The sequence below is a fragment of the Plectropomus leopardus genome, chromosome 12, assembly GCF_008729295.1.
Source record: "Plectropomus leopardus isolate mb chromosome 12, YSFRI_Pleo_2.0, whole genome shotgun sequence".
NCBI lineage: Eukaryota > Metazoa > Chordata > Actinopteri > Perciformes > Serranidae > Plectropomus > Plectropomus leopardus.
In genome coordinates this window covers 28,733,728-28,748,594 of record NC_056474.1, presented here as the reverse complement: position 1 = coordinate 28,748,594, position 14,867 = coordinate 28,733,728, and the positions used below count along the sequence as shown (strand labels likewise).

At 39.0% G+C, this 14,867-nt stretch overlaps 1 protein-coding gene across 1 annotated transcript in view; it reads left to right on the top strand.

Moving 5' to 3' along the window:
* The window catches only part of astn1 (astrotactin 1), a 502,578-nt gene that overhangs the window by 77,475 nt on the left and 410,236 nt on the right, over positions 1–14,867 (top strand). The window contains 1 exon segment of the mRNA XM_042497522.1: positions 1,930–2,111. Coding sequence (XP_042353456.1) covers positions 1,930–2,111 — 182 coding nt within the window.

Below are 14,867 nucleotides of genomic sequence, written 5' to 3'. Positions count from 1 at the left end.
ATTTACATATTCATAAAGGAGTGAGAAGAAGTTCAAAATTGATTTAATCCCACCCCTTCTCTTAAGTCATTGAATTTTAATTAACCTGCTTCCTTATTAATTTAAACCTGTACTCTAATTACTGAAACATATATGCATACACCCACATACCCCAAATTAAATATCTACAGTTTTTCATTATTATTTACCTAGTGGTGACAACATTGTAAGTTTTTAAATTAAATGTTCCCTTTAAATTGTAAACCCCCTCTCGATGACTGAATATTTTTTGAATATCTAATGGTTTAAGGGCTATGACCGTTGGAAGTTACTGATTTCTTCAACATATGGCCTTCTTGTTGGTTTTAAGATATCTTTGGGTTCTCTGAGACTACATACTTTTGAAAAATCTTGGCATGTGACATTATACTCTTCTGTTGGCAGATATATTAGCTTATTTTAAGTAATATTTTCCCCATTTTATTGCCTCTTTTCCTTGTATTTAGGAGCTGTCTTTTTGCAGGAAAGGGCATGTATTTCATTACAGCACTAGCCCATTGAAGTGGCTTGTGAGTAGAGTTGCGTTTTGGAGTCAGTGTGGAATCCCTTTTGCACTTTCAGTGATCTCTGTTTCGATTTATGTCTTCTAGTCAGCACTCTTACCTCTTATGACTTATGAGCCTGATGCATCTTTGCTACTCCTCAAACTTACATAACAGAGAACCACCCATAAAGCTCTGTCATGCATTTATAATGTTTTCCATTTCTGCACTGTGTGTGTTTTGGCGACGTACATCACTAATATTTCAAACAGCGAGGAGTGCAGTGTCTGAGGAACTGAGGTATGACACAAAGCACAATGTTTCATATGCTCGGCTGCTTCCAGAAAATCGCTGTTTACTCATCTTTATCTTTTGAGTTTTATCATTTCTTGGGATGTTTGTTCCTCCTAACATGGATATAAACTCTTGCAGCTGATAAGAGAGGTTTTTGGTATAGGCAGAGGTGATAGCTGGCACTGGCCACTATTTATTTTATGTACCCTAGCACCCTAACTGTTTGTAGAAGAAGTATAAAATAGTGACGGTTAGGAATTATCATACCTTTAAGCTAAATGCTAACATCAGCACAATGAGATGCTGACAATGGTGCATACTGTAGTTATCTGTCCATAATGCCATGGTATTCCATCTGGTAGCGGTTGAGATATTTAACAAAAAAATCACAAAAATGTCAGCCTCGTGGATACATTGAAATTGGAAATGGGTCACCAAAATCATAATGAATTTTCCTCAGGGCACCATGAATGTTGTAACCTTATTTCATTGTAATCCATCAAACAGCTGTTGACATATTTCAATGAAAACCAAAAATATCAACCTTTTAGTTACACTACAGGAAATGTTGGGGATCATGAAAAAAGACAAGGATGTGTCATCAGGGGACTATGAATGTCAGTACAATATTACATAGTAGTCTATCAAACAGCTGTTGAGATATTTCTAGGAAAAATGAAAATGACCGTGTGGTCACACTGAAGGAAAAGTTAGGGATCACGAAAATCATAAGGAATTGTCATCAGGGAACCATGAATGTCAGTACAAGATTCTGTGGTTATCCATCAAACAGCTGTTTGATCTTTCATTCCAGACTAAAGTGGTGGACCGACAGCTAATGTGGCTAAATGTGTGAAAGGGCACCTATCCTGGTTGACAGATGCAAAGAAATCTGGACAAAATTATCCGAAAAACAACAGCATAAACTCTGTTGTATCCCATTCATATGCTAAATCTTATTTATTGAAATGAAACCAACACCATGAGATGTCTGTCTTTCATGGTTAATTAGCCAAATTCCAGTGGATCTCTTTCATGATTTTGGCCATTGTTGCGAGGAGATTTGTAATGCCCTCTCATTTAGCCCCCTTTGTTTGTCTGTTGTCTCTGGCAGAGATCTCTGGGAATTCAGAGGACATCCCTCTGGTGCGCTGGAGGCAGCAGTGGCTGGAGAATGGCACTCTGCTCTTCCACATCCACCACCAGGACGGCAGCCTGAACCTCCCGGAGCCGACCGAAGACCCGGCCAATGATTCTGCCAAGGAGGAGCTTCGCATCCTGCACATCTCTGTCATGGTAAAATTTCCTGCTCTGGGGCCGACTGTTCACAAAGCAGCTAATAATGGAAATGGTTTTGAAGTCTAATATTACAATCTTATATTTTGACATGTCGCCAAAAGAACTTTTTAATTGGCTAAAATCTTTCATTTGCAAAATTAAAATGATAAAGGAAAGAAATTGCTTTTCTCTCTTGCTGTTTCATTCAGATGGAAACACATGAAGTTATTTAAGTGTTGAGTTATTTCCCCTGAAGCTGAAACACTGTCAAAGATATCATCTCTGAGATAAGATAACATATCCCATCCTCTTGTTTTTGTTTCCCTGTGTATTCCAAATGAAACAGCTGACTGCACACTTTTCTCAGAGAAAAGGTTTTAGAGAGCAGATAAATCCTGTAGATGACTGTCATGGTACAATGGTTGCTTTAGAGGCAAAAATGCTTCATTTACAAAATGTCTTACATTTGTCTCACCGGTATAATATCTCTAAATTGTCTGAATGTACACGACATTTCAGTCAAAACACTTTTCGAAAAAAGCCCTGCCACTGTCACTCCACTGGCAGATTTGTTTAAAATGGACACATATTGAAGGCATGGCATGCACATGCAGCCTGTTCTTCTGCAGCGTGCCACAGGGCCCAGACATGTTCCACCAACACGTTCTCATCACAAGTCATCACATATTGCCGCTTTGTTAGTGGACCTCCACGTCTACATTTTACGCTCTAGGTATCCTCCTGCATCTGCTGTGGATGTTTCAGGATGCCACAACCAGGACATGGTGAGATTTACGTTCAGGTAACAAAAGAACGTGGAAACCACTGTCAGAACATCAGCAAAAACACATTGTAAGGAATAGGAAACAAAAGCATGTGGTTAGGTAACAAAAGCACGTGGCAACCAATGCCGGGACAAGAATAAAAAACACATTGTTAGGTTAAGGTACCAAAACAAAATGGTCAGATTTAGATAACAAAAGCGTGTGACATCCAACGCCAAGAGGACAACAAGAACGCACGGTTAGGATTGGAAAATACAGCCACATGGATAGGTTAAGGTAAAAAAAAAAAAAAAGTACTTGGCAACCAACGTCGGGATATCAACAAAAGGACATAGTTAGGATTAGGTAAGAAAAGCACATGGTTAGATTTAGATAACTAAAGCTTGTGGTATTTCATGCAGGGATGACAACAAAAGCAAATGTTTATTACAGCTGCATGGTTAGGTTAAGGTAAAAAAGTACTTGGCAACCAACGTTGGGACATCAACAAAAACATATAGTTAGGATTAGGTAACAAAAGTACATGGTTAGGTTTCAACAAAAACAAAACAAAAGCATGTGGTTGGGCAGGGTTTTGCTTTTAATTCAAGTGAAGCAAACACCCGGCTGAAAGTCTGGGATTTGTCTAACTCATCCTTCCAACTACCGTAGAGATTTTCAAGCTCTTTTAGCGGCATATCATGGGAACATGACAAGTTCCATCTGTCTACCTTAACAAAGTGACGCAGCCCGGTGCAATATCATACCACTGCAAAAGGTGGCTTTTTGCTTTTGTTTGACAACAAAATTGCTGACAAAGCAGCAGTAATTGATGACTTTGGAATAAGAATGGGCTTGTTCAACACAGTATGTGGTCAGGAAGTGGTGGACTCCTGTATTGAAGCTGTGGGTTTCCTAGTGATTAAAACATAAAAAAATATATTTTTTTACTCTTTTTTTATCACAACGTGATTTTTTTTATTAGACATTGACTATAGGTGGCGAAAATTCAGTATTTTTGTGCAGATCATACATTTGTAAAGTTCCACATTTCAGTTGAAGAATGTAGATTTTTGCATGCCTGCACTGTATCAAACCTTATCTGCTATGTCGGCAGAGTCGGAAATGAATCCTTAGATCTCACAGCTTTCTCTTCTTGCCTGAGGAAATGTATATTTATTAGATCTTAGATATGCCACACCTACTCCCAATGCCCTTTTCCAGCCCAAAGACATTACAACCGTGCTTTGATGGATGATTTGTATTTTCAGACATTGAAAGCATATTACAGTTGCATACACAAATGATTAGTCAGCTTGGGGACGACTTTTGCCAGCAGCTACATCAACTAAACGGAGGCAGGGAGGCACACTTCGACACCAGCTGACTGTCCCCAACCTTGAGACCTTGAAACATATAACTGTCCTTGACTACCCTCTGCATGTTTTACATGAATTAGCAAAAATCAAGCCAATCTACTGGGCGCACAGGCTTGAGTGGTGACAACATTTTTATGTGGAAATGAGCTTGCGCGAAGGTTCTGCTTCTTACCTCTTTGATTTCCCTCTAATCTCACATTTTTTACTACCCGCTCTATCTGCGTTTCACATCCCATCAACCTCAGGTCCGTGTCTTTGTGCTCCCTGCTCTGTTAATTCCTCATGCTGAAAGAGCTGCAGCGGCAGCGCTGCCACAAGGGTGTTTTCATGAAGGTGTGGGTAGAGAAGGATTAGCATGCAGATATGAGCAGACCGTGACAACAGATGGAAGCGGTGTTGCCGCTGTGCTGCCCAGGCCCCGCTGCAGCTTGCCACCCTGCTGGAGGCCCCGACCTATAAATCCAAAGCCGTGTCACTTGTTCAGCTCCTTGTGGATACAAAAAAGGTCCTGTGAAGGCTGCTTTATGGGCTTTTTAGCTCAGCCGCACACCTGCCACTGGACCTCTTTCCATTGTGTGTCCTGGGAGACTGCAGAACAGCAGCAGTCAGCACAGGTCGCACTCTTGGAGACGAAGAAAGCAGTGGGATACAGCTGTGGATGTCTCAATTGCTTTAAGTCTCAACATCTTACAAAGCCTTTTGGGTATATGCTTATGCAATGAGCAGCTGGGAGGAAACAGGAAAACAGCATGAAACTGAAAGTAACTCAGGTTAAGTTCAGTTAATCTGCAGGTAATATTAACATTGTTCCAACCAGAGTAATTGCTGAACTCTGGGAACAATGCTTTAACAAAGTCCAAAAGGGCAACCTTGACAATGAGACAATGATCATGTCAGTTTTTGCATGTCACACTGTGCAAGATTAGTGTTTTAAAACCTTGGCTGCATGTCAGACTGTATGATATTAATTTGAGGCTATCAGGTTTTGCCAAGAATCTTGATGCTACCATGCAGCTTTAAAAAAAACTTCAATAAAAGCAGAGGCATGTCATCTGTCTTGCCTAAATCTTATTAAAAACTGGCACATGTCCTGCTGATTGGTTGGTTTCTAGAAGTGGGTTTTAACAGTGTGAGAATTTGGCCCTTAATTTCTGACACTGACTGAATTTTGCTGGTTGCAGGTTTTTGGGTTTTTTTTTTTTTTTGGTTGCCAAAGCTCTGAATTAGTTTGACGTGTCACTATACAGTCAAGGACCATGGTTTTGGAGTGACAAAATTTTTAGTTTCTTTCATGAATGTCAACCTTCATCACAGCCTAAAATCACTCAGTGTAAAATGGCTGATATTTTGAAAAGATTGTAAAAAAAAAAAAATAAGAGAAGAAGGTAGAACCAAAAGCAACCAAAGGATGAGTAATAACCTGGTCTTGCACATAAAAACTGTGTATGCACAGCTAGGGCAACTATGGTGGGCCAAAGTTGAAAAAGACATACCCATGTGTCTTGCTGTGTCTGACTTCTATGATGTAGCCATATTGTTAGTAGACCTCTGTACAGGCCAAAGACCTGAACCTTTGACCCTTAAAAGTTCTTTGAGGCCAAGGCGGACTGGAACTACCAAAGCAGAAAGCCAAACCTTGATCAAGAAACCTTTTTTTCCTTAACATCACTGACCGTTCATGGATAAAACTGTTTCCATTAGCCTGATAAACTCTCTTTCCCTTTTCCCCTACGAGTATTGAGATAAAACACCGGGAGAGAAATGGGGAAATATATCCAGAGCCCATAACTTAACACAACAGGATAGCCATCATCATTACTGATTAATGTGCCAATCGTTTTCTTAGTTAATAACATAATTATTTAGTCCAGGGCTGGATGTTAAATCAACACTGTGATATAAAACTAGATATTGTCTTAGATTTCGGATATCATAATATCATAAGTGTTGTCTTTTCCTTGGTTTTAAAGTCTGCAGAACAGTAAAGCAATGTGGTTTTTTGAATTTACCAGATTGTTCTAGCTGTTCTATTACCCACGTAGTCATTACATACACATTACTGCTATTAGGCTATAAAGCACCAATAGCCAACCCTATAATACTGGCACAATCGGGACTGAGGTATTTGGTCAACAAATATTGGAATATTTGCCTTTTTTTTTTAGTATTGCCCAGCACCAATTTTGTCTATAAAATGAAAGAAAGAAAATAGTGAGATAATACCTAACACAGATCCCCAGAGCACAACATTGAGGTCTTCAAATGTCTTGTTTTGTCGGACTCTCGATCCAAATGCTAAATATATTGAGTTGATATAGAACAAAGAAAAAAAAAACAAAAAGCAAGTCCTTACAGTAGTGAAGCTGGAACCATCAGACATTTGATGTTTTTGCTGTAAAAAAACTCAGATAATAAAATAAGTCCAGAGTCCATTCCTGTTGATTGACAATAAAATGACAATATATCTAAGCATTTACATTCCTCTATGCGCATGCCAAAAGTTGCTAGTGTTTTTAATGTAAAATAAAATCTTGCCTATCCATTAAATATTTATCTCAAGGACTGTGTTTTACAACACTGCTGCCATGTTTTCATCAGACACATAGAATAGACTTGAAACGATCCCAGGTCTGCACATCCCAGCCAGCTCGGTTCAGCCAGAGAGCAGGACGTCTAATCTGCCACAGTTCATTGCATGGCCACCGTGCCCACCACGAGACTGTTTATGCCTAATGGATGAGTTGAGACTCCAGCATTTCTAGACTGGAAGACAAGCCAGACTTATTATGGGCATAATCCTAAAGGGGAATCAGGGTCAATGAACTGCACCAAAGCTGGGGTCAGAGGCCAGAGAAAAGGTCTGTTCCTCCAACCTGGCTCTAATCTTACCTGAGACAGTTAAAGGAAGTATCGAAGATGCTTTAAAGAACATTTGAACCAAGAAGTGAGTCATTTTCAGCATTGACACTGTTGTATTTTTGAAGTGCACAGTTCTAAAGTTGGACTTTTCCTCATGCAGGGTTCAAAGCTTCTCCTTGTGCATTCATATCCAACAAGGTGACTACAGTGTCCTCCACTGGCCGAGGCTGCTCATCCATAATAGATGACTAACCTTGTGTATGCCTGTACTAACACCAGACAAGGCACTGGCAGTTCAAATACACGTCCTCAACTTCAGCTTGAACCCTGCAGGCAGAGACAAAGTAAATCCCAACACTCCAGCCAAATGAAGACAAATAAATTCACTGGGATGTATATTTAGAGCATCAGATATTCAATGTTGCTTGATTGGTTTTACCCATGGAGACTCTTTAACTCGATGCTATGCACAATTCTCCTTTTTTAATTTCCAAAATTTAATCAGATGCTGTTTTGCCACTGGGCCTCAATGGATCAATCCAATCAGCACATACAGTATGGAGTTATACAAACTAAGTCAATAACATTATATGAAAGACTAAGGCAGTATTTCAGGCTCGGGGGTTTGATTTGATGTTTTGTAAATCTTTTAGGACTATTGTTTTTTCCTCAGAGGCCATAAAACAACTTTTTAATATCTGCAAGCATCATAGTGAAACCCAAACCAAACTGTTAACATCCAAAGACTAAAAGTTAACAAATAGAGAGATAAAATGAAATTGGCCCGGTGGTCGGGCCCACATTTTGCTGGATGGTAAACAGTTTTTGGCCAGATCTGCTTTACCTCAGCTGTGTGGAAGCTATTGAGGTACACGTTTGCTGTGGATCAGTACTGTGAAACAAGCCTCTCACTGTGCCCACTCAACCCAAAAGGTGAGGAGCAGTGGCGTCTGTCACAGCCGTATGGTGTGTGATGTTAATGGCAGCAAGTACTGCCAAGCTGCTCCATTGTTTGTCTGCTTCTTGCCGTCCTAAAACAGGACCCTCAATAAATATTTGGTAGGTTTAAAGAGAACTTTACACTAAATCCACTTTTTGACTGAGCACATTATGTGTACTGTCATTTAGTGCACTATGCATTGATCCTGGTCCCATTTTATAGTGTTTCCTGCAACAGAAATGTCATTCTTTTCAGAGAAAAGGCAGTAATTTTGTCTGCAAGATCTGGAGAATCTGGAGTCGCTTTTACTGCTTTCAACTTTGACAGGTAGATAGATGGTTCAGGTTGTGTGAGTGAAACATTGGCCTCTGCTGGCCAGGAGAGACGTTGAAACAAGTTACAATTCAGTGAATTCTCTGAACCCAGACATTGTACTGGCTTTTAAATTTAATGTATTAATCAATCAATTTCTTTCTCTACAACATACCAGAATGAAAGGTTTAGAATGTAGGCACATGTTTACACACACACACACACACACACGATGCACCGACGTCAAATCAACATCCGCAACCCTTTTGGAAATCTAGTTAACCTGTTTTCACTGTTCTTATGTCACGTCGTGTTGTTGTTATGTTGGTGTTTATCATTGTTGTCTGTGTTCTGTCTTTAGTCTTGCACTTTAAAAACAGTCTGAAAATGGCTAAATCTTTGACAAAAGGTCCATCTCTGTGGGCGTCAGACACCTAAAATATTAGTCTGAACCGGTTGGGTGACCAAATCAAGACCTTGGCTGAAGTTGATGGTGCTCAAATACCCAGAGTAGTTACGTTAAGGCCTCCAGCTCCAGCCCTTTCACTGACTTCCAATACTGGAAACTCAATACAATTTCATAAATTGGGTACGTGATGAAAAATACAGACATTTCCCTTTGAGACCGGGGTAGAGACATAGAAACACTGGAGCAATGATGTGACAAAGCTGTAAGTGTCAGCAGTGGCAGGGTATTAAGCTGATGGGGGGTGCAGCTTTGGCGAGCGTAAGCACTTGCATCTTTTTACTATGTGAAGAAGACTTCATGCTAAAACACGTTGCTTTCAAAAGATTAGTGCTTTAGTACCATTCATTTTTAGACATTACATGTGCAACCCTGTCTACTAAAATATGGTTCCCACTAAATGCTTATTTGCAACAGAAAATATGTTTTGAAAGAAACATAATGACGACCAGATTAGGCAGTGTTCTGTACTAAAATAATTATGAAGAAATTCTAATTACTTTTTCTTCCTTTTTTTGACTCATTTTAGGCCAACATATAATGAATAAAACATAAATTCCTTGCAGTACGAGGAAGGTTTGGAGCAGCAATTAGATGTTAAGTAATAGGATTTACAGAAAATATTTTAAATTGTGATTAACTGAACATAAACAATAGAAAAAAAAACATCTTTTTGTTTTCCAATAAAGACCTTTTTTGGACAATGGCCAGCTTATACCCATTTCAACACAACACCTAAAAATTTCAAATGTGGAAATACTGTATTGGGATAATTAAAAACCTTCTCATTTGCCTAAAGAGGAGGAGGGTGTTACTCCTCAAGCACAAACGCTTCAAAGTGTTGAAAATAGATGGAGGAAGAAATGAAAGTCAGATACATTACATGAAAGTCAGATACATTACATGACAAGAACCAAACCTTGCGGATCTGTGTGGATTAGCAAAACAAATAAATGGATGGCTTTTAATTGTATGAATCGATAGCTCCCAGATTAATATGTCAAGCAACGTGTGTCTCAGAGCATAACCTCTTAAGGATATTTTATCAGGATCTCTTGATATGTTATTATTAAGCCAAATTTTATCTCTGTTCTTTCCAGAATTAGCTACATTTTTTATTATATTGAGTCTAAAAATATCAAAACCAATCTTAAATATGCAAAGTATGACTTTAAACATGGGAAATATATTCCAGAAAGTCATAATTTTGTTTCAAGTCTAAAGCAGTTATAGTGGAGGCACTTTCTGGTGTACCACTGTTCAGTTCACACTGTGATCATTTTCCTGTGATCTTTAAAAAATGCTGAACCAATAATGGGAGGAAGAGTCGCATGGATTCACACACACACATATACATGCACCAATATAAAGTGTCAGTCAGTTTATGGGGGGAGATGGTCATTGTGGCACAGCTTGGCTCGCGAGATATTGACATTCATGTGGTGACCCTCCTAAACCCGTGCTGATAGCATTGATCGTATAAACCTTAAATCAATGCGGCCCCGACCACTTGTAAAGCAGTAGCCCCGGCTGAATCCCAGCCTCCAGAGCTGCGCTCTGAGAATCACAACATGGCGTGTTTTTGAAAAGCCTGCCTAGCGAGACAAACCAATCCATAGCTTCCCTATGGGCTGAGAGGAAGGCACACAGCCCAAGTGCCTGGCCTGTTTGTAGAGCTGCTCAATCTCTGATGCAGACAACTGAGCACCATGGGCTGGGTTTTCAACAAAAACAACAAAATGAAAGTCACTGTTGTAGAAGAAAAAACACATACTTTCTTACATTAAAGCTGCACTAATCAATACTTTTTTATTGACAATGAATCAAATGACTAAATGTTATGTGACTCATAGCATGTCACTCATAACTAGATAGGACATTCGACTGAAGGATTAATCGTTGCTAGAGGCAGTTTTTTATGAAGAAAGGAGTTGTTAGTCAGATCATTTCATGATGAGATGTACAAGTGGGTTATTTTCATCCACATAACTTTTTTGGACATTTTACTTTAAAAATTTTAAAATGGAATGCAGCTAGGCAGATAGGTAGCCAGGTTGTAAAATGCGGACTCTTTTTTTCCATGCCCCTTGGCGTCTCAACAGGGCACCCTTTAGCATTTTGATGAGACGCACAGCATAAACGCACTCTAACACATGGTTAATGTTGTGAAATGGTCGCAGTCAAGGTTTAGGCAACAGAGATCATGTTTTGGGTTAAAATAAGTGCGTTTTTTATGTAACAACATAACATGCTTTAAATACCTCAAGTGAGCAATGTCATTGCAGATTGAGTGTATGTTAATTAAACAATGTCATGTTAAAACAAATGTACCTAATTTGGATCTGTGTTTCAGCACTGCTTATGAGGAAACAGACGGTAATTAGTAATGGTGCGTCATTGCATCTCGCTGGTTTAAAAACTGAAATTACCGCGTTCACCGAGGTGTTGTATTGCCATCATGCCGATTAGAGTCGGAGGCGATAAAAACCTGTGTATTCTGCAGAGTCGTTTGCTCCAGGAGTGAATGCTGCTAGTTAGCATTCCCATTGCATTAAAAAAACAACTGTTAGCGTTTTTTTTTTGTGCAATGGGAATAAGGCTACAAAGATGCCAAATAGTGCCTTTTGGCGTTAATATTACACACCCAGGGATGTGACAAAGCATCAGTGTTTGACCACCTGGTGATGAGAACTGGTTGAGCTAGATTTGGAAGAAGGTGGCACCCACTCATAATCCCACCTGCTTTCCTGAACTGTCTTACAAAGCTTTCAGCGGGTATAACAGCAGATCTATTTGAATTGCTGAACAAACAGAAGATGTGGGCAGCAACCCAGAGGTCTGGAACCCACAGTGAGTTATCAGTAAACCCGACAGTTGCCCTCGACTCTGTGGAGCATATTAAACTCCTTTAGCGCATTGTTTTTGGCCCGCAAATTCTAATGTCATCATCCTTGTTTCCAAAAGCAGCAGGCAGCTGTCTCAGGAAAAAAATCTCAGATAAACCCACTGTACACTGTACGTGCTCAGAACCAAACAGCAGACAGACACAGTTAGGAAGCATCTGGTAAGCACAGTGGAGCATTCAGAAGCTAAAGAGAAATATTTTTCATCAGGGGTTAAAAGGATAATAGAAAGGGCTCCTGGTACATTTTTTGGTGGCAAGAAACATGACCTGTGCCACCAGTGTTGATGTATAAAGTATAACTATATACATATTAACATTACTTTGCTAACATGTTCACCTTAAAGGTAGAGGCTACTATGCAAGATTTTCTCAGAACAAGACCAGGTAAAAACCCAGTACATGGCTGGCCCATGTGTAAAAACACTAGAGGGGTCTTCATTTTAAATGAGGTCAGGTCAGTCAGAATTTGAACAGGAAGTGGCCGGCAGTCGCTTTGACTTTGGCTGTACAGAGCTGTCATGAGCTGTGCAGGGTTGTTGCAATCCAGCCCCGAAAAATAATATTAACCCTTTGAAACCTCAGCAAATTGTTTTGATTTCTTTCAAAAACATAAGGGGAAGCAACAAGCAACTTAACGAGAAAATGACCTAGAAAAAGTGAAGAATTATATATATATATATATGTATATATATATCATATATTTCATTGTACTAGTTTCTGTAGCATAATTTTAAATATAGCATTTTTATAGTTATATAGTTTATAGTTTTCTTGTCCCTTTTCCTTTCCTTTAAGCACATTTCCAATTCAATTTTTTTTTGTATAACAAAACAGTTTTGAAGTTCATATTGACAAGATGAAGCATTTCTTACCCAACTGTCTTGGTTAGGAATCCAATGACAACAAAAAACTGCATGGGACTAGCTAAAGTGAGCATGTCTGTATGGGGGAGACTCATTCAGACATCTATCCTCAGTTCCTCTAGTTTCCAATGATATCTATATATTCAGCCTGGCTTTAAAGTTTAATCTTGTACAGCCTCTTAAAGACGGGAATGTCGGGTGGCTAATAATGTGATTTAAAAAAAAAAACAAAAGTGTTATGTACAGACCTTAATCCTTTTGCGATTAATGCGCTGCTACTGACAGACCTCGTTTAAATACATTCAGGCTGTTCCACATACAAAACCGCTGAGTCAATCCTCTCTCTCCTCTGTCCAAAACTGCCATCTTACCTGCAGGTGGCTGGCTAGTTAGCTTGCTAGCTTGCTTCATTGACTCTGTTAGCTTTGGCAGACTTTGAAGAACTATGAGAAAAGGCTTTTATTTTTTATTTTTTCTTAAAACTTAGTCGGTTACTTACAGGTTAATGTGTGTTGGCCTGTTGAAGGCAAAATTAACTGTAACTGACATCCCTGTTCTGAGCAGCGTCTGAAAAGACGGATGTCACAGGACCAAATCACGACGTCTGTAAATGTGCCAGATCATTTTTCTGTTAATGTGCTTCTTCCGCTCTTGTGTCTGTGTTGTGCTTTAACCTGTGTCTCAGTGAGCCCACAGGAGAAGTCAGTCGGACTCGGATGTGGCGCTAGCATCAAATCGTTTCCACTCTGTGTTGGGATTTTTAGTGAGGGTCAGTGTCTTGTAAAGCAGACAGCATGCTTTTAATGAAGTGGACTTGTGCCGGAGCTGAAATGTTTAAACACTCCTCAGCTTCTTTAGTGTCCCTATGCCAATGTATAGGACATGGCAATGGCTTTATACTGCCAGAACATGGACCATGGTCTTTTAGCTTCAATTTAATTCCTTTTACATATGACCCTGACTGAAAGAAAGGCCATAAAAAAAATTAAAAAAAACATGCAGAGGCAGCTCAGTATACAAATCCATTTTCCAGCCATGCCTGCCTAATGCCTAATGCCGGCCACTAAAGCATTATTAGCAGTCCCTATAGGGTGATCTTATAACATACAAGCTGCATGTTTTTCAGATTTGAGTAATGGATGAGATGGTGGTTTGAAAATTGTTGAAAAGGTTCCTTTCAGGTAATTATCTCCTTTATTTGCACGACATTCTGTTCCCGGGGACAAGACGTTCTTCTCGACTTATCTGAGCCCAGGGACTCTATAATCATCACAATTCCATACACTAACAGCAATTGAATATCACAAGGTTTTATGCAAAACACCCAAGCTATTATTTTCCTTGCCTTCGACTGCATGTGTCTAATTTTCTGAGTATTTGTAGAAACATAGTGGATTGCTACCCCCCTCTCACCGCCACCAAATGAATTAGTCATACCTGAGCGAGTGCAGAAATTAGTTGGGGATTTTTGCAGATGATACTTTGGGAATGATAGTCGCTTGAACCGGTTTAACATTTGTGCCAAGTGAGATTCAGAATAGGATTATACACACACACATATGCAAAAATGATCTTAATATAGCATAGATTAAAGGGAAGAGGAGGTGTAATTCAACATGGAAGAGACCAAGCTAGACTCACAAAACATAATTGTGTTAGTAATTATTCCTCCGATCATGATACAAGTCATTTGATATTAATTATCTGCTGATACAAAGTACTGATCAACACTTCTTTTTTCCAAGATAGTACAGTTGCCCGAAATCATTCCAGTGTATATGCATAATAGTTGAATAGCTCTACATATAGTACCTTTAACCCTTTGAAACCTGGATCAACATCACTTTTCTTAGCATCTTCACAAGTATTTAAAAAAAATCGGAGCAAATTGATTTGATTTCTTGTGAAAAGACAGGGGAAAAGGCAATGAGCAACTTTGGAAGAAAGTTCTTCAACTTGTAAGATAGTACTAGATTTGGAAAATTATTTTTGAAGAAGCAACAGCAATTTGAAAATTCAAAAATTATGTTTATAATTATCTTAATTATGTATTTAAAATTAATTTTAAAAAACACTCTTTGACTCGTCATTTTCTTGTACTTTTTACATTTTTTTCGTTTTTTCGTTTAATTTTTGGGTCATTCTTTTTGCCTTTTACCAATGTTTTTGAAAGACATCAAGCCAATTTTCTCAGGTCTCAAAGGGTTAAAACAGTTCAGTGACTCCAGTGACTTTGTTTAACTCCCGCAGAATAAATGTTTACATGACAAATGTCGCTTGCAGTTT